General features: G+C 40.5%; 1 protein-coding gene across 11 annotated transcripts in view; it reads right to left on the reverse strand.

Annotated features, from left to right (window-relative positions):
- HTR4 (5-hydroxytryptamine receptor 4) overlaps positions 1–20,887 on the reverse strand; it is a 188,353-nt gene that overhangs the window by 55,883 nt on the left and 111,583 nt on the right. For 10 of the 11 annotated variants that reach the window (XM_089334939.1, XM_089334936.1, XM_089334935.1 and 7 more), the window contains one exon: positions 11,447–11,600. In XM_089334939.1, coding sequence (XP_089191065.1) covers positions 11,447–11,600 — 154 coding nt within the window. Of the gene's footprint in view, positions 1–2,466; positions 2,649–11,446; positions 11,601–20,887 lie in introns of those variants that run through there. The other variant, XM_089334942.1, reaches the window with a different exon arrangement.

Genomic DNA, 20,887 nt, shown 5'->3' on the forward strand with positions numbered 1-20,887 from the left:
GGCCAATTCTGCAAAAACCTGCAGTGGCCCCAATTTGGAGACCAAAGCTAGGATCCAAGAATTCAATTCAGGTCTCCCATGTGGGTGTCAGAGACCCAGCAGGAAAAGCCATCATGTTCTCCTCCTAGGGTGCATGGGAGCAGTAAACTAGAGTAGGAAGCAGAGGCACTGGAATGTGAGATGTGGGCATCCCAACCAGTCTCAACCACTGGGCCAAACAAAGGCATTCAGCTACATCATCTCTGTTTGTCTTTAGTGTTAGTTTTTACATTTAATTCTTCTACGTATTTCCTCTGTGAGGTGGTGTAGGAGACAAGAGTAAAATTTTATGTTTAGACATCCAGCTGATCTGGCACCTTTATTATTAAAGACTGCTCTTTCCCAGCCTCACTGCAGTGTAACCTGGGTCAGAGAACTGTGTGTGCATGGCTCTGTGTTGAGTTTTACGTTTTGTTCTCTTGATTTTTTCTATCTGTACCATACTGTTTTAATTCTTGTGGGTTTATCAGTTTTTAACCTTTATTATTTTCTGTAATTTTACTAGGTTTAGATATCTGGTAACAAGTCTTGGAACTACAGTTGATCTTGAAGACTGTCTTCACTACTCTGTCGGCATTTTCATGTAAAATTCAGTGTCGTAATCAGTTTCTGTAAAATTCTAGGATTTTGAGTGAAATCAGCATTTAAGGACTAGGAAAAAGTAACATCTTTACAGATATAGTTCTTCAAATTTACAAATAGCTAATTCTTCCCCTTTAGGTATTTTAAAATCTATTTTTTCTTTGAAGATTTCATTTATTTGAGAGGCAGAGTTACAGACAGAGGGAGAGACAGAAATAGAGGTCTTCTATCCAGTGGTTCATTCCCCAAAGGGCCACAAATGGACAGAGCTGGGCTGATCTGAAGACAGGAGCCAGCAGTTTCTTCCGGGTCTCCTATGTGGGTGCAGGGGCCAAAGTACTTGGGACATTTTACACCGTTTTCCCAGCCCATAGCAGAGAGCTGGATCAGAAGTGGAGCAGCCAGGACATGAACTGGCACCCATCTGGGATGCTGGCATTGCGGGCAGAGGCTTAGTGTACTGCACCACAGGCACCGGCCCCTAAAATCTGTTTTCAATAATATTTTACAATTTTCTGTGTAAATAGCTTACACATCTTTTGTTAAATTTATTAAGTATCTTATACCACTATTCCAATGTTAATGATAATATGTTAAAATTATTCTGGGCCAGGATTGTGACATAGCAGGTAAATACCACCCATAATACCCACATCACATATGAGTGTTGGTTTGATTCCCGTATGCTCTACTTCTGATCCACCACCCTGCTAGTGGCCTGGGAAAAGCAATGAAAGATGGCCCAAGTGCTCGGGCTCCTGCCACCCACATGAGACACCTGGAAGAAGTTCCTGGCTTTGGCTTGGCCCAGCTCCTGCTGCTGTGGCCATCTGGGGAGTGAACCAGCAGATGGAAGATATCTCAATCTCTCTATCTCGATGCCTCTCTATCTCCCTCTCCCTCTTTCCCTTCCTTTTTCTGTCTCTGAATTGTGACTTACAAATAAATATTTTTTAAAAATTGTTATAATGAATTGCTTATTGCTGGTACGTAGAGCTCATTGAGGATCTTTGTATTTTCGCTATATATCTCATAACTTCGCTAAAGTAGCTATTAAATAATTTTATCTCTAGAGACTTTTGACTGTTTCCCATGAATGTTCATGTGATGTATAATGACAGTTTCATTTCTTCTTTTCAATCCCAGTACCTTTTTTTCTTGTTTTATTGAACTTGATAGGACTCCCAGTATAACTGTGGGGAAAAAAAGGTGATGATAGTGGACATCTTTGCTTCATTCAGTTTTAGGGAAAAGGCAATCAGTATTTTATTATGAAGGAGGATACTTATGTTACGGTGATTGGTTTGCTTGTTTCTGCCAATGCCCTCTATTGGAGGAAGCTCCCTCGTAGTCTTAGTTTGAAGAGAATTTTTTTTTTTTTTTAATTATGAATGGATGTTGATATTTGTCAGTAATGAGATGACCATGTGAGTTTTACCCTTCATTTTATTAATACAGAGAGTCACACTGATTGTGTTACATTCCTGGAATAAACCTCACTGATGCAGGATACTGGAATACATTACATGGCTTTTAAAGACCAAAAATGGTTTCCCTAACCATGAATACAGACTGCTGGCAGCTCTTAGTCAATTGCCTCTTCTAGGAATAGCGCTGTATTGAAGAGATTAGCTTAACCTAATGTCACTGCTCCTTCCTGAGGTCAACCTGCCTCTAGAGTGAATATACAAGGGAATGAAGATATGGACTGCATAATATACTAAATGTATTCACAAATAATAATAGCATGTTTTGTTTCACAGACCACAATCACCAGGCAAAACTCTCACCCCTCAAATCTAATCTTTTTTTTTAAGGATTTATTTATTTGAAAGTCAGAGTTAAACAGAGAGAAGGAGAAGCAGAGAGAGAGAACAGTCTTTGATCAGCTGGTTCAATCTCCAATTGGCCGCAACGGCCAGAACTGCATCTGTCTGAAGCTAGGAGCTTCTTGTGGGTCTTCCCATGCAGGTGCAGGGGCCCAAGGACTTGGGACATCTACTGTTTTCCCAGGCCATAGCAGAGAGCTGGATAGGAAGTGGAACAGCTGGGTCTCAAACCAGTGCCCATAAGGGATGCCAGCATTGCAGGCGGCGGCTTTACCCGCAGCCCCTCAAATCTAATCTTTGAAAGATAATCTGCTACATTATCTCATGGCATGCCTGTATTGTGTTATCTTTTTCGTTTAATTCTTCTACTCATCTGCAAATACTTTGTATATATATAAGTATACATATAAATGTGTGTATATATGCTTCATTAAATAAAATGTGCCATTTTACTGTGAATGTATTTAGAATCTTATAGTTGGGGATTATAGTCTTCTTATTGAATTCATATTTTTATCATTTCAAAATATATCTGTTTTGGGGTCAGTGTTGTGATACAGTGGATTAAGCTGCCACTTGTGATGCCAGCATCCCATAGTGGAGTGCCGGTTTGAGTCCTGGCTACCGTGCTTCCAATCCAGCTGCCTGCTAAGGTGCCTGGGAAAGCATCAGATAATGGGTCAAGTACTTGAGCTCCTGCCACTCAAGGCAGAAACCTGGAGAAGTTCGAAGCTTCTGGCTGTGGCTTGACCCAGCCCTGGCCATTGCAGCCATTTGAGGAATGAGCCAGCAAATGGAAAGATGTCTCCATCTGTCTCTGTGTGCCTCTCTCTCTCTCCATCATTCTGCCTTTCAAATAGATAAAATACTTCATCCTAAATTTTATCATTGATAATAAGAAAGCCTCACCAGCTTTCTTTCAATTAGTACTTACATAGTATATTTTTTTCCCCATGATTGTATTTTCAACCTTTAAGACATTTTATATTTAATGGGCCTCTCTGACAAGCAGCATCTATTTGCATTTTAAGTCTGGCAGTCTTTGTCTATTAGTTTCTTTTCTATGAAGCATTAAGTCATTTAATATTTATTAGAATCCCACAAGTTGACTTAACTTTACATCTACTATGTTACTATTTGCTATTTAACTTCTTTGTGTTTAGTTCCCTTTTTTCTTCCTTATTAGCTTATTTTTGCAATCAACAGTTTTTTATATTATAACATTATTTCTCCCTCTGTTATTGTTTATACATTGTTTCATAATTTTTAGAGACTGCAATATATTATAGACTACTTAATATATTTATTTCCTTGGCAATGCAAAGATCTTCTTTCCACTTACGTACTCCACTTGAGTTTTTTATGATGCTGTGTTCATATATTCTAATTCTATAAATATTTTGAAACCCACAAGATTGGCCAGTGCCGTGGCTCAACAGGCTAATCCTCCACCTTGTGGTGCCGGCACACTGGGTTCTAGTCCCGGTCGGGGTGCCGGATTCTGTCCTGGTTGCCCCTCTTCCAGGCCAGCCCTCTGCTGTGGCCCGGGAGTGCAGTGGAGGATGGCCCAAGTGCTTGGGTCCTGCACCCCATGGGAGACCAGGATAAGTACCTGGCTCCTGCCTTCAGATTGGTGCAGTGTGCTAGCCGCAGCAGCCACTGGAGGGTGAACCAATGGCAAAGGAAGACCTTTCTCTCTGTCTCTCACTGTCTACTCTGCCTGTAAAAAAAAAAAAAAAAACAAAACAAAAAAAAAAACACACACACACACACAAGATAGTAACAATTATTGTAGGAATAGTCAAAATTCTTCTACAGTACCTAAATATTCATCTTTACCAGTCATTGCCTTGCTCTCTTGTTCGATGTGTGGTGCTTCCCTCTGGGTTCATTTTCCTTTTGCCTGAGAAAGTCTCCATAAAGTAATATTTAGGACAAATTTGCTGCTGAAAATTTCCCTGTTTTTATTTGCCTGAAAATATCTTTATTTTTAATTTTGAAGAATATCTTCATTGGATTTAGAATTCTAAGTTGTAATTTTTTAACATTCCAAACATCATTCCATTGTTTTCCTGCCCCCATCATTCCATCATAGTTGTCTCGGTTTCTCCTATAAACTTAACTGAAGTTTTTTTCTAACTGCCTTGAGGTTTAGCCCTTCATCTTTGATTTTTAAACAGTTTTTAGCAACAAATTTCCCATATGAAATTTTCTAACCTGCTGAGGCTTTATAGTTTCTTAAATGTGAGATTTCAGCTTTACTTTCTTTTGAAAAATATTTAGCTCCTATTTCTTCATCTGTTACTTCTGTTCTACTCTTCCTCTCTTCTTGCCTATAATTAGTATGCATTTAGCACTGTGTTCAAGCTGGATATTTATATGCTCCTAAATTTCAGTTTACTATGGGTATTATCAGCTGTATCTAATCTACAATTCATCATCATACTTTTTTTATTGTACATATTAGCCTCAGAATTTTCTATTATTTTTGTAGAATCTAGATCTCTAGTAACTTCTTTCATGTTGTCCATTTTCTTTTTAACAACATTAACCATAGTTATTTGAAAGCGTTTTTCTAGTAATTCTTTTATCAAGATCGTCTGTGAAACTGCTTGTATTGCCTTTTTATGATTTTGGGTTTTGGCCATTGGTTGTTTGTTTTGAGGCCTGGTAACTTTTGACTAAATGACAGACCCTGTTAGAAACATTGCAGATGATCTGGAGGGTAGTGTCTTACTCCACAGAGAATTTATTTATTTTTCTGGCAGCCAGGTAAGATCTGGAAAGAACACCTCTACCACATTCATGTTGTGTTTAATACATTTTGAGAGCTATTTTTTTTCCAGTTCTCCCTTTTCTATAGGGTAGCTTTCTATTTATGTCAATTAAAGCACCGAGGATGCTTACTGGGCTCCTCTGCCTTAGGAAGTTCTCAGATCCAATCAGTGTATGACTCCCCAGCATTGCAAGACTGCTAAGTTTTCTGCCTGCTCTTTTGCTTCCCAGCAGATGCTTCTGGCTGATTTTTTTGTTGGTCTACTTTTGTTTTTTATATCTAGCCCCATGGATCCTCAATTTAGTAAACCATGCCTCCATAAAAATTATAAGCTAAATATCAGAGTCAGACTTAGTTGCTCAAGACCCAAGTATTTGGGCATTTTCAAACTCCACACAATTCTCCCAGTTCAGTGAGACAACTACAAGCCCAAGACTCTTGTTTTTGGTTCACCCTTTGTCTTTATCCGTGAATCAGGGAATACCCCAAAAGAAAAATGCAGAGGTCTTTTTTTCTCCTTGGAATCCTAGCTAATCAAGTTTTATGTGTCTTGGTTGTGTTCTAGTTTCTTACAACAGTATTTTACTTTATTTTTGTGTTTTGTGTTTCATTAGTTTTGATAGTGATGATAATTCCAGTCATCTCCAGAAGCATAAATCTCTGTTATAACATGTTGCTTCCAAGACCATGTTCTATTGCCTTTGCTGGCCGGCCCTTCCTTCCAACCCTCTATCAGGGGCCCATCATTCCTTATATCTCTTCTCTTTTCTATCTACCTTCATGTCCCAGATCATCTTATCTAGTCATAGAACTTCAGAGAGCAACTAGTGTCTGAGAATACCCTACTTTTTTCCAGTAGGTTCACCCATCATAATAGGATCACAAGCTACTTGTCCTCCCCACTTACATATCCAGTAGGTACCTCAAATTTGTGTTGTCTAAACCCAGTATGTGATTCTTCCCATATCATAAATCCTACTGTATCCATGAATTTTCCATATGGATTGGTGGTAATCCATTCCAATTTTCAAGATGTTCTAGCCAAAATTGTGATTTTAAAATTTTCTCATTTATAAAAAGGGAACAAAATTCATGTAATATATATGTGTAGATATATATAGTTTTGGGAGCATAATACTTTTCACCCTACCCTCCCTCTCTCCCTTCCTTATGCTCTCTCCTTCTTTTCTTATTTTTCTTTTAATTTTTCCTATCACTTTCCTCTCCCCATACTTCAGAAAATCTTGTTGGTTGAATCTTCAAAATATATGCAGATTTTAAACTGCAGGTTTCATTGTTAACACTGAGGTTGGAGCACCACTGACTCCTAGCCCTCGCCTCAGATTACTTCACACTCCCTTACTACCTGCTTTTTTAATAGAAAAGGCACAAAGAGGGTTTTTTTTGTTTGTTTGTTTGTTTTTGACAGGCAGAGTTAGAGAGAGAGAGAGACAGAGAGAAAGGTCTTCCTCCCGTTGGTTCACCCCCCAAATGGTTGCTATGGCCGGCATGCTATGCCGATCCGAAGCCAGGCGCCAGGTGCTTCCTCCTGGTCTCCAATGCAGGTGCAGGGCCCAAGGACCTGGCTCATCCTCCACTGCCTTCCTGGGCCATGGCAGAGAACTGGACTGGAAGAGGGGCAACCGGGACAGAATCTGGCACCCCGGCTGGGACTAGAACCCGGGGTGCCGGCGCCACAGACAGAGGATTAGCCTAGTGAGCCGCGGCGCCGGCCTAGAATTTTTTTAAAAGACTTATTTATTTGAAAAGCAGAGTTACAGAGAGGCAGAGGCAGAGAGATAGAGAGGTCAGTCTTCCATCAGCTAGTTCACTGCCCAGATGGCTACAATGGCTGGAGCTGGGCCAGGCCAAAGCCAGGAACCAGGAGCTTCCTCCAGGTCTCGCACATGGGGGCAGGGGCCCCAGGACTTGGGGCATCTTCCACTGCTTTCCCAGGTTATAGTAGAGAGCTGGAGCAGAAGTGAAGCAGCTGGGACTGGAAGCGGCATCCACGTGAGATGCTGGCACTGCAGGCTGCAGCTTTACCTGCTACGCCACAGTGCCAGCTTCAAGACTTGAAATTTCTTATACCATTGGTTTCTCATGTGCTTAGACTTTGAAATCATAAGATTTCCTTTACAAAATGAATACTGGACATAGTAACATTGTGTTGACTTGGTGGAATGTAAACATGTGAAAGGTGCCAACATTGTAGCTCAGCAGGTTAAGCCACCATTTGTAACACTGGCATCCCAAATTGGAGCTCCAGTTCAAGTCCCAGCTCCATTTCCAATCCAGCTCCCTGCTAAAGCACCTCAGAAGCAGTGGAAGATGGCCTAGGTATTGGGCCCCTGCCATCCATGTGTTACACCCACATGGAGTTCCTGGCTCCTGGCTTCAGCCTGACCTAACCCTGGCTATTGCCATCATTTGAGGACTGAACCAGAGGATGGAAGATCTGTCTGTCCCTCTCTCTGTCACTCTGCCTTTCAAATAAATGAAAAACGTATTTTTAAAAAATGAACAGCTTAATATATTGTTTATAAAATAATAGTGGTGATAAAAATATTAAAGAGTCTAATTTTAGGGATATAGTTGAGAAATAGTATGAACACTGTGATAAGAACTCTTACAATCAAAATGTTTAGGGTTTTCTTTGACATGATGGTAATGACCCTGAAATTGGTTGATGTGGCTGCTGATCCGTTAATTCTGGGATAGAGCAGAGCATTTCTAGCAAGCTCAGCTTTAAAAGCTCAGGTGATTCCACTGAGAAAAGAAATTTCCTGGGTTCCAGCCATAGACATGATCTGTAATTGCCCATGTGCAGGTTTACATACATGAGTATACAGTGGATTTTCCTTATTCATGAGTTCCATCATTTGTGAACTCATCTACTTGCTCGAATTTATTTGTAATTCTCATACCCTTAAAATGAGTATTCTCAGAAATTTCAGTTATTTAGCGATCCATGTGCACAGAGCAGCAAGAACAATTAAGTTGCCTGATGGGTGTATTTCTAGTTGTAGTCCTACAAGGCAACGTTCTACCTTCTTAATTCACTTCAAGTATACTTTTTGATATTTGTGGCCATGTAGTTTGCATTTTCACACTTTTTCTTGGTTCTTTCACTGTTTAAAATGATCCCTAAGCATAGTGCTGAAGGCTACTTTGTGTTCCCAAGTCCAAGAAGACTGCCATGTGCCTAACAGAAAAAATACATGTGTTAGATAAGCTTTTCCCAGTATGTGCTATGGTGCCAGGGCCATGAACTCAAAGTCTGTAAGTCAACAATATAAATTAAATGGGTGTCTTAAACAGAATCACAGAAAATAAAGTTATATACTGATTGAGGAAAATATTGTGAGCAAGTGCTTGAAGAATCCTGATCCTGTATTTCCCCGAGGAGCGAGGATTCAGAACTTGCTAATTTAGTGTTTACAGAGCCTTTATAAAACAGTCATTGCAAATGACAAGAGTCAGCTGTAATTGTGTTATTGCCAGCTTCTCTCCAGTTAGACTGAGTGTACAATTGAGTGGAGAGATGAGTATTAGGCATGTTCCTAGATGCCCCGTTCCAGTTAGGTGAGGCACACAGAAGATGCTTCTATTTCACTATTGTGAGTGAACGAAAACTGCTAGGTTATCTACCTGGGAAATTCCACTTTAGGAGAGAGCAGTGCTGAGCCCTTAATAAAAATTCCTGATGCACAAAAGCGATGCTCCCAAGACACTCCATTAAAGCTTAGCATAAAAATTAGGAGCACAGACTCAAGTCCAGGCAGTCTGGACTCAGATATACTCACCACCACCACCTACCAGTGACTTTCGGTAACAACCCCACTGAATTATAAAAAGAGGACAAGGATAGCCTCTAGTCCATAGAGTTGCGATGAGGCCTGAGCGAGGTTCACAGGAATAATGATTAACATTGGGCTTGATACACAGTAAGTGTGCTGCATCTTAAGTAAGTGTTCAACAGTAAGAATAATGGATCACGGTAATGACAAAGTCATGGCTAGTAAGGACCATTCTTGAGGTAATAATAATGGTTGGAAACCATTTTTACTTCAACTAAAAATGATAAGACCGTTTGAAAGGGGGATGTTAATCAATATCCACAGGACCTCCGTGAATGAATTTTCTTTCTTCTCCACTCCTCTGCCTGTAGCATTTCTTTTAAGATTGACCGATTGATTTAAAAAGCAGAGTTACAGAGAGGCAGAGAGACAGACAGAAGTTTCCTTCTACTGGTTCACTCCCCAAATAGCAGCAATGGTCAGAGGTAGGCTGGTCCGAAGCCAGGAGCCTAAAGCTTCTTCAGGGTTTCCCACCCAAGCCATAGCAGAGAGCTGGTCAGAAGTGGAGCACCAAGTACTGGAACCTGCACCCACATTGGATGCCAGCACTGCAGGTGGTGGCTTTACCCGCCTGTAACATTCCTATAGAAGCCCATGGAATGCTGTTTTGCACACTACATGCAAGTTCTGGTCCAGTCAGGTTTGGATGTCTCCTGGCCTTCACGAAAAATGAGGCAGGATTAAGGGTGAGGGAGTGGTGAAGAAAGGTGGGGGCAGTTACCTCTCCTGCTGCTCCCACTGGTCCAGAGCTTATTCTCAATCTGTCTTCCCCAATCTCCATGTACATGTAGAGGAGTCTGGGAGCAACTTTAAGTCACTACCTGACTACTTCCTGTGGGAATAATGAACCCAGATCTAGATTTAAGCTTCATCATAACTTCACTACGTCAGAGCTGAAGGATTCTCAAAGATGATCTATGCAAGGAGGAGATAGCTTACTTACGTATGAACTTGACTAGTTCAAAGGGTACCCAGACATTTGACCAAACATTATTCTCAGTATGTCTGTGATGATATTTGTATGAGATTAACTTCTAATCAAAGTAAAGCACATCATCCTGCCCAATATGAGTGGGTCTCATCCAGGCCCTAAAAGGCCTGAATAGGAAAGTCAGTTTCTTCTACCCTTCCTGCCCCCACGGAGTCTTTAATGCTCTCCTGCCTTATCCAAAGCACTGGCATCCAGCTTGCAGACTGCAGAGTGGGCAGCTGTCAACCTCCACATTCAAGTGAACCAACTCCTTATAAAAATGTCCCTCTTTCATATATATATATATATATGTATATATATATATATATATATGTATACACACACACACACACACACACACACAATGTACTGGTTCTCTTTCTCTAGAAAGGCAATATACCAGGTAAACCCTCCTGTCTCCATGGCAGACACCCTTTACCACTGAGGACTAACAGGTGTTCTTAATATAGCCTTTCAGAAATGGGGCGTTGACAACATTGGTCCAGGGTTCTCTTCATCCCTGGCAAAGTCCATCCATGTAACATGCTTTCTCTGAGTCAATGCAGGCCTTATAGACTCTCAGAAACAGAGTGGCTTACATGACACACCTCAGGCCCATGGGTCTTAACTGCTAACCTTGGGATGCCAGCTTTGCTAACTGTGTGACACTGGCTAAGTTCTTTAATCGTAGGAGGCTGGCTCTTCTCATTGGTGAAATGGAGAAATAAGTATAGTTTTTCCAAAAGGATGCTATCAGGATTATATATAAAGTATGCAGCATACTATATAGCATACAGTAATGTTAAAGAAAATATTTATGACATTTGTTAAATCAGTAAGGCAGACTTTATTCAAAACTTACATTAGGTTAATGAAATCATTGTGAGGGGGTTTTGTACTAGTGTAGAAAGACTGGGCTCAGTTCTAAATGTAGCACAGGCATGTGGAAATTTATAACCAAGGAGCAAAATGGAGGGATGGGAAATTAATTACTAAGAGGAAGTCTTGGGGTAAAAGAAGGATTCTGGCTAATCCAACCTAAAAGGATTCTTACTGTAAACTGGCCAGGGTGATCAGACATCATCTGGGGGGTGCGTGGAGGATGATGACATCAACTATCAATTTAGAAGGATCCTTGGTATTACAGAACAATGTAAAGGTGGACATGAATACTCAGTATTGAGAGTTGAGTTGGGAAGAGGATTGAGAGGAACCTGACTAAAGTCTGGTCAAGCAGAGGCTCCTTGTCAGTAGGCATTAGAAACTGTCACTCAGACCACTACCAAAATATTTTTTCAAATACCTACCCCATCTGATACTACTGGTTCATTTGGAATTCCAAGCAAAGGTGTTAACACAGTAAACTAGGGGGATCTGCATGAATACTCACCAAATCAAGTATGCCAATATTATTCCAGCCTTGCATAATAGGGAGAAAAGAGATAAACATGGGGATGACCCAGCAGCCTCCCAACATCAAGGCGATGCGCAGAGGCGTCATCTTGTTCCTATAGACCAAAGGCTGGCAGCAGATGGCATAATACCTGGGGAGAGAAAAGAGCAGGTGGGGCCATGGGCAAGGAGGAAGGGAGGGAACAGGAAAGGAGAACAATAGGTGAGTAGAGGAGAGGGAAAGAGAAGGGAGACAGAAAAGAGAAAATAGAAAAAGACAGTGGAAATGACAAGCAGAGAAAATAAATGAGGGAAAAAAGAATAAATGAAGAATCAAGATGGAGATCAAACAGCAGAGAAGAAAAAGGAAGAGAGAAGGGGGAAGAGACAGAGGAAAGAAAAAGCAATTGTACAACACTGTTATATTGCCCAGTTAGTTGCTGTTCGGATACATACTCTAGATCACACCTGAAAATCATTGCCTGGAGTCAGCAAATCTGACATCCCTCTTCACCTCCCAAATTTAACCCTTCCCTGAAGCCTGGGCATCGAGGAGTTTCTATCCAGCCTTCTGGGCCTCAGGGTCTAAGCTCGGTAGCCCCCTTCATCACACCTGGAGGTCACCTAAGCATTTCCCTGCAGCTGAGATCCAATAACTATCTCAGATCTGCCCTCTTCTCCTTGATCCTTGTCTGTACTGGGGTCATGCTCCAGGGTCATGTTTCTTAAACTGTGGTCCAGGGATTTCTCTTCTTTCTCCACTCGGCATCAGACACCTAAGGAGGCCATTTTACAATGCAGACCCCAAGGGTCTCCTGAATTGGAGGCTGTGGGGAATGAGCCAGAGATTGCATTTTGACCATCAGGAGCCATTACTGCTGTTTGCTAGGCACACCCAGTTCCCTCTTTCCAGGCACATGCATTTCCTGGCCTCCTTAAGTTCAAGGGGCCCAGTGAATTGTTCCGTCCAGAGTCATGAACAGAATTGACATGCATCCATCTGGAACAGACCAGTTAAGTTTTTCTTCTAATGTCGAGAAAATAAAATTTCAAGTATTTCTTGTTGAATCATTTCATTCCTACTGATTGAGACTACTTCACTCTTATTTATCAAGCTCTTATCTCCCTTCTGGGACTCACTAATCACCCATTTTTGGGTATACCTTCTGCCTCTGGTCCTAGCTTTCTTCCTACCTCCAGAGGTTCAGCTTGTCCTGGTAATGGTCTTGTCTCTAATTTCCTACTGCTCCTGCATGGTACTGCAGCTTTGGAGATCACCCTTCCAGGCCCAGGCATAGCACAAAATTTGATAGCAGGCAAAATACTACAATAAGCCTATCAGCTATTTTTCTTTGGAAAAGTAAAAAACTGAAAGCAAAAAGGCAGCCTGGGGGCTAAACCTAAGAAGGGCTTGCTCAGAAATTCACTTAATCTACAAAACTGACAGGGTAGCAAAGTCTGACTGAAGGTGACAGTAACAGAAAGTCATGATAAGATGGTATTTTTGTCATTACTTTTGATTTATAAGAAAATTAGAGGGGCAAACTTTTAAGAATTTCAATCATCATCAGAAGTTTACTAACATAATTAATGATGAATTTGGAATGGATGAAAATAGACCAATGTTCCTGACTTACAACGATTCACCTTGGGATTTTTTCAAATTGATGATAAGTGCTAAGTAGCAGAAACCATACTTTGAATTTGGATCCTTTCCTAGGCTAGCTTATGTGATAGGATAATCTTTTTTTAAAGGCTTATTTATTCTGAAAGTCCAAGTTATACAGAGAGAGAAGGAGAGATCTTTTATCAATTGGTTCACTCCCCAGATGGCTGCAATCGCGGAGTCTAGACCAGACTAAATCCAGGAGCCAGGAGCTTCATCTGGTTCTCGCATGTGAGTGCAGAGGCCCAGTCACTTGAGCCACCTTCCACTGTGGCTCTTCCCAGGCTGTAGCAGGTAGCTGAATTGGAATTGGAACAGCCAGGACTTCAACCATATGGAATGCCAGCATCCCAGGTGGCAGCCTTACCCACCGTGCCACAAAACCAACCCCAATAGGATAATCTATTGTGATGTTGGGCTGCAGCTCCCAGGCAGCCCCTCTAGCACAAGGTGAAATAACTGGTACTGTACAGTGTGCTATGATGCCCAGTAGGTTAAGTGCACTAAGTGAAATTTTGACTTATATTATTTTTCAAGTGAAATTGAGGAGTATCTGTACTTTTTAAAAAAGAACAAGAAAATTATGACTTTACTGTTTCTGCTAAAGGATAGAATTATTTCATTTTTAATCCTTCCTCATTCCTCTTGGTAACAGTATTCCAACCCTTAGGAATTATCTCTTTGTTGCATCAGAATTATTAGAAAGTGAAATAAGAGGGTTCTGACTTTCTATCCAAGGAGTTAGCCAATCAGACCCTCTCCTGGGACTCTGAACATCAGAGTCATACAGAGACCAGAGAGTCAGTGGAAGTCCCTTGACTCTAGCTCTGGCCCTCTGAAGTGCTGGAGCTTAACTCCTGCTCCTGGGCTCCTTGAGGACCACTCGTACCCTCCAAGTCTTCATTCTTCAGATCCATGTCCAATTAAATTAGTCACTTCATATTGTTCGAATGCATTCCTTTTCTGCTTAAAATGGCATTATGGGTTGAATTTTCATCTCTCTCTTCCAAAGATAGGTTGAAGTTCTAACCCTCACAACTTTGGAATGTGACTTACTTGGGAGTAATTGTTTACAGAGGCAATCAAATTAAAATAAAGTTTATAGAGTGAGCCCTAATCCAATATGACTGATGTCCCTCCTTCAAAGAGGGAAGATTACCATGTAAAGACAAAGAATTGCAGTGACGCATTTCCATGCAAATACCAAGCAGTGCCATCAAACCACCAAGTCAGAACAGGATAGGAAGAATCTCTCCCCTACAGTTTTCAGAGGGAGAATGGTTCTGCTGATATCTTGGTTTCAGCCTTCCAAGCTCTAGAACTCTGAGAAGTATTTGTTTTTGTTCTAAGCCATTTAGTACTTTGTTATGATAGCTCTAGAAAATTCATACTGTTAGCTGAAAGCAGTCTCTGTTGCTTATAAACAAAATATCCTGCTTCACACAGCAATACAAATGTTGTGAGAATATTTTGTTTTATCCAATACACTAACAGATAATAGTCAAGTTGTAACACTCAAAATGATCTGCCACCCTGTAGAAGTCAGTAGAGGGAAGAATAGATAATGCCTTATCCTTGCGGACTCACTTCTGATTTTTTTGAGGTTTAGAAATAGGTGCCAAGGTTATTAAGACAACACTGAATTCCAGGAATTTTGGTTAGGGCCTCCAATGTCATAAAATACAAAAGTTAAAAAAGACAAGCTTGAATTAAATATCCTGCAGGCCATAAGTTAAGTTTGAGGAAGCAGGATGTCTTATTTAAGATTATTTAGATTTTTTTTTAAGATTTTTAAATTTATTTGAAAGAGTTATAGACAGAGAGGTCTTCCATCCACTGGTTTACTCCCCAGATGGCCACAACAGCTGGAGCTGAGCTGATCCATTTAAATTCTCTATTTAAAATTAACATTATGTAAAGGAAGGCAAAGAATTTTGAATTTACATTAAGTTAGATAAATTCTAAGTGATAAGTAAGGCTATGAATTTTAAAATACTCAATTATGTTTAGGTATATGCTTTACTTAAATTCTGTCTATCTTGTTCAGTCTGGCATTGTCTTACCATAAAAATATTTTTTTTAAAATGGCATAGCTTAGAGAATGTAAGGCTCTTATTTGGAGCTCAGATTTGAACACAAAAAGTTTGATCTATGTTGTAGATTTTTTTTTCTTCTACAATCCTTCTACTTAGGGAATACCAACTTCATGCATTCCATAAATACAACTTTAGGAATACAGTGATTCTCTTGACCATACCTGCCCTGCTTCCCAAACTCCCACCCCTCTTCCTCTTCCCTATCCAATTCCCATTCTTATTTTTTACTAAGGTCTATTTTCAATTAACTTTCTATACACATAATTTAACTCTATACCAAATAAAAGGTTCAGCAAATTGTATAAAAAAAACCTGTTCCTCAATACTTGAGACAAATGCTGGTCAAAGTCATTGCATCTCTGTCAATTTCACTTCCACAGATTACATTTTAGGTGCTCTATTAGTTATCACAGATAAAGAAGAACATATGGTATTTATCCTTTTGGGACTGGCTTATTTGACTAAGTGTGATTTTTTTTTTCCAGTTTCATCCATTTTGTTGCGAACAACAGAATCTCATTTTTAAACCACTGTGTAGTATTCCATAGTGCACATATCCCATAATTTATTTATCCAGTGTTCAATTGACAGGCATTTGGGTTGATTCCATGTCTCAGCTATTGTGAATACAGCTGGAATAAACATGGAGGTTCAGATAACTCTTTGATATACTGATTTCATTTCCCATGCATAAATTCCCAGGAATGGGATAGCATGTCAAATGGTAGGTCTATATTCAGATTTCTAAGATATCGCCATACAGTCTTCTACAGAGGTTATGCCAGATTACATTTCTAACAGTGGATTAGGGTACCTTTTGCTTCCACAATCTCACCAGCATTTGTTGTTTATTTCTGTATGAAAGCTATTCTAACTGGGGTGAAATGAAACCTCACTGTGGTTTTGATTTGCATTTCCCTGATGGCTAGTGACCCTCAGCATTGTTGCATGTGTCTCTTGGCCATTTGTATTTCCTCTTTTGAAATAGGCCTGTTTCAGTCCTTTGCCCATTTTTAACTGGGTTGTTTTGTTGTTGTTGAGTTTCTTGACCTTTTTATATATTCTGGTTATTCCTCCTTTATCAGTTGTATCATTTGCAGATAATTACTCCCATTCTGTTGGTTGCCTCTTCACTTTGATGAGTGTTTGTTTTACATCACAGAAGCTTCTCAATTTGATAAAATCCCATTTGTCAATTTTGTCTTTGATGGCCTGTGCCTCTGGGGTCTTTTCCAAGAACTCTTTGCCTATGCCAATGTCTTGCAGGGTTTCCCCAATGTTCCCCAGTGTTCTCTCAATGTTCATGGTATCAGGTCATAGATTTAGGTCTCTATTCCATTTTGAGTAGATTTTTAGGCAGGGTATAAGGTAGGGGTCTTGCTTCATACTTCTGCATGTGGAGATCCAGTTTTCCCAGCACTACTTGTTGAAGAGACTATCCTTTCTCCACAGATTGATTTTAGCTCCTTGATCAAAGATAAATTGGTTGTAGATGTGTGGGTTCATTTCTGGTGTTTCTATTCTGTTCCATTGGTTTGTTCATCTGTTTTTTGTACCAGTATCAGACTGTTTTGATTATAACTGCCTTGCAGTGTGCTTTGAAATCAGGTATTATGAAGCCTCTGGCTCTGTTTTTGTTGTATAAGATTGCTTTAGCTATTTGTGATCTCCTGTGTTTCCTTATGAATTTCAGGGCATCAGTTTTTCTCTATCTGAGAAGGATGTCCTTAGTATTTTGAATGGTATCTCATTGACTCTATTAATTGCTTTAGTAGGATGGGCATTTCGATGATACTGATTCTTCCAATCCATGAACATGGAAGATTTTTCCCATTTGCTGGTACCTATTTCCTTCTTGAATATTTTCTAATTCTCATCATAACGATCTTTGACATCCTTGGTTAAATTAATCCAAAGTATTGGATTATTTTTGTAGCCATTGTGAATGGGATTGATCTTAGAAGTTCTTTCTCAGCTGTGGTATTGTCTCTATACAAAGGCCCTTGATTTTTGTGTGTTGATTTTATATCCTGCCACTTACCAAACTTGTCTATGAGTTCCAACAGTCTCCTAGTGGAATCTTTTGGATCTCCTATATATAGAATCATGTCATCTACATTAGGGATAGTTTGACTCCCTCATTTCTGATTTATATCCCTTGGATTTCTGCTTCTTGCCTAATGGCTTTGGCTAAAACTTCCAGGACTATTTTGAATAGCAGTGGTGAGAGTGGGCATCCTTGTCTGGTTCCAGATCTCAGTGGGAATGCTTCCAACTTTACCCCAGGCAATAGGACACTGGCCGTGGGTTTGTCATTAATTGCCTTGACTGTGTTGAAGAACCCAATTTGCTTAGGGTTTTCATCATGAAACGGTGTTGTACTTTATCTGAGTAGATGCAGAGAAAGCATTGATAATCACAGGGTTTTGTCCTTCATTTTGTTAATATGATGTTTAACATTGATTGGTTTGTGAATGTTGAACCATTCCTCCATAGCTAGGATAAATCCCACTTGGTCTGGGTGAATGATCTTTCTGATGTGTTGTTGAATTCATCTGGATAGTATTTTGTGAGGAATTTCACATCTGTATTCATCAGGGAAATTGGTAGTTCTCTTTCTGTAGTTCTGTTTTTGTGTTGTATTGTTGTCAGCTTTAGGAATTAAGGTGATGCTGGCTTCATAGAAGGAGTTTGGGAGCATTCCCTCCCTTCCAGTTGTTTTGAATAGCTTGAGAAGAATTGGAGTTAGTTCTTCTTTAAATGTCTGGTAGAATTCAGCAGTGAGGCCATCTGGTCCTGAGCTTTTTCTTTGCTGTGAGAGTCTATTTATTGATTGAATTTCCATCTTGGTTATTTCTCCGTTTAGGTTTTCCTTGTCCCCATGGCTCTATTTAGGTTGATTGTATGTGTCCAGCCTGGGAATCTCTCCATTTCTTTTAGGTTTCCCAATCTGTAGACATAAAACTCTTTGTAGGAATTTCTTAGGATTATTTTTATTTCTGTGGTGTCTGTTGTTACATTTCCTTTTTAATCTCTAATTTTGCTGATTTGGGTCTTCTCCATTTTTTTTTTTTTTGGTTCATTGGGCCAATGATGTGTCAATTTTGTTTATTCTTTCAAAAAGCAGCTCTTTATTTTGCTGATCTTTTGTATGGGACTCAATTTTGTTTATTTCTTCTCTAGTTTGAATAATTCCTTTTCTCCTACTAGTTTTCGGTTTCATTTGCTGCTGTTTTTCAAGGTCCTTGAGATGCACTTATATTTTCTTCATGTAGGTACCACTTGCTATAACCTTTCCTCTTAATGCTTTTGCTGCATCCTATGAGGTTCGATAAGGTGTTTTGTTGTCTTCCTTCATTTCCAGAAATTTTTTGATCCCTCCCTTGATTCCTTGAATGACCCACTGTTCACTCAGGAGCATGTTGTTCATTCTCTATGCATTTGCATATGTTCTAGAGATTCTTGACCTGTTGATTTTCCAGCCTGATTGCATTGTGGTCAGAGAAGATGCATGGTATTATTTTTTTTTTTAATTTGCTGAGACTTGCTTTGTGGCCTAGCATGTAGTCTATCCTAGAAAGTTCCATGCACTGGTGAGAAGAATGTGTATTCTACATCTGTAGGATGAAAAGTTCTGTAGATAGCCATTAGGTCCACTTGTTCTGTGTCCAAAATGGTGCCCACCCTCTCTTGGCTAGTCACAGGACACCAGTGCCAGGTGATCAGGGAGAGAGAAATGTGCCCCCTTTTTTTGCCCTCTAGGTTGGTATATACACTGTTTCTCACAAGGCTCCAAGCTCCAAGGGTCATCTGGCCATAGCTGCAGACTGCTGCTTTTTTTGCTCATGACTAGGAAGCTGGTGCTACTGGCACCCAATGGCTAGATGTCAAGGGTGCTACTAAACATCCTACAGTGTACAAGGCAGCCCCTGACAATTAAGAATGATCCAGTCTACATGGTTAACATAGATGAGGTGATTTTTCCCAATAACATGGGCTCAGTTTCCTCTGTATGTGCTATCATGTATCATCACCTCTTGAGAAAGAGGCCCACAATGGGAGCCTAGTATCCTAATGCATCCTTTATAGATGAGTAATGACAACTACATTGCTTTACACTCCACCTACCATAACTTCACACAACCTAGCAAATACCCAGTAGTAGCACAAGATATTGGTGCTCCCTCCAAGAGCTTATGATCTAGGACAAAATCTGGGGAAGTCCACACTTGATCATAAGTTCTATGAGGGCAGAGTCATGTACCTTGCTCACCTGTATACCCACAATACCTAGTACAATGACAGATGCAGAGAGGATGCTCACAAATAGGGTTGAATAAATAGAAAGCCCTCAATCACTATCAATTGAAATACATTTCATTACAGTGGGCTAACAGGGTGGGCATTTAGCCTAGCCATTAAGATGCTTGCATGCCATATCAGAGTGCCTGAGTCCAGGGTCCAGTTCCAATCCCTGACTCCAGCTTTCTGCTGATGCAGATCCTTGGAAGCAATAGTGTCAGGTTGAGTAGTTCAGTCTCTACCATTCATTTGGAAGACCTGAATTGTGTTCCCAGCTACTGACTAAAGCACTGGCCCATCACAGTCATGATGGGCACTTCAGGAGTAAACAAGTAGATAGGAGCTCTCTCATCGTCTCTTTATTGGATCTTTTTAAATTTTACTTGAGAGACAGAGAATCAGATTTAAAATATGCTGCCAAGTTTTAGAGATGTGAAAGGTGTTAAGACCCTATGCAAGGGATGATAATAGGCTTTCTCCAATAAGTATCTTAAGTTGGATTTGAGTGACTAGGTAAGGATGATGGAGAGGAAGAAAGAACAGCCCAGGTGCTGTAGATAGCACAAAAAACTGGAAAGGGAAATTATATGTATGAAACATATCCACAAAGTCACAGAAACACAAATTAGTGTATGGTTCCATCTTTGTGAGAAAGTAGAAGAAAATAAGCCTGCAAAGGCAGCTTAGGGCAAGTCTCAGAGCAGTGGCTTTCAAACCTTATCTTGTGCCAGAATCACCTAGAAAATTTGTTAAAACACATTTGCGGCTGGCGCCACGGCTCACTAGGCTAATCCTCCGCCTTGCGGCGCCGGCACCCTGGGTTCTAGTCCCCGTCGGGGCGCCAGATTCTGTCCCGGTTACCTCTCTTCCAGGCCAGCTCTCTGCTGTGGCCAGGGAGTGCAGTGGAGGATGGCCCAGGTGCTTGGGCCCTGCACCCCGTGGGAGACCAGGAGAAGTACCTGGCTCCTGCCATCGGCAGCACGGTGCTCCGGCTGCGGCGGCCATTGGAGGGTGAACCAATGGCAAAGGAAGACCTTCCTCTCTGTCTCTCTCACTGTCCACTCTGCCCGTCAAAAAAAAAAAAAAAAACAAAACAAAACAAAACAAAACACACACACACAAAACACCACACATTTGCTCCTACAATTTGCATTTCTGATACAGTCCCAAGTGATGCTGTTTCTAGTGGATTGAGGGCCACACTTTGAGAATCATTGTCTTGGAATTTTTTTTTTTAATTTGTCTCTTTGAAAGGCAGAATTACAGAGAGAGGGAGAGAGAGTAGGAGAGAGGGGGAGAGGGAGAGAGAGTGAGTAAATCTTCCATCTACTGGTCTCACTCCCCCAAATGGATGCAATGGTCAGGCTGGGCCAGG

This window comes from Oryctolagus cuniculus, chromosome 6 (assembly GCF_051225735.1).
Source record: "Oryctolagus cuniculus isolate XC-2025 breed Fujian yellow rabbit chromosome 6, ASM5122573v1, whole genome shotgun sequence".
In the NCBI taxonomy this organism is placed as follows: domain Eukaryota; kingdom Metazoa; phylum Chordata; class Mammalia; order Lagomorpha; family Leporidae; genus Oryctolagus; species Oryctolagus cuniculus.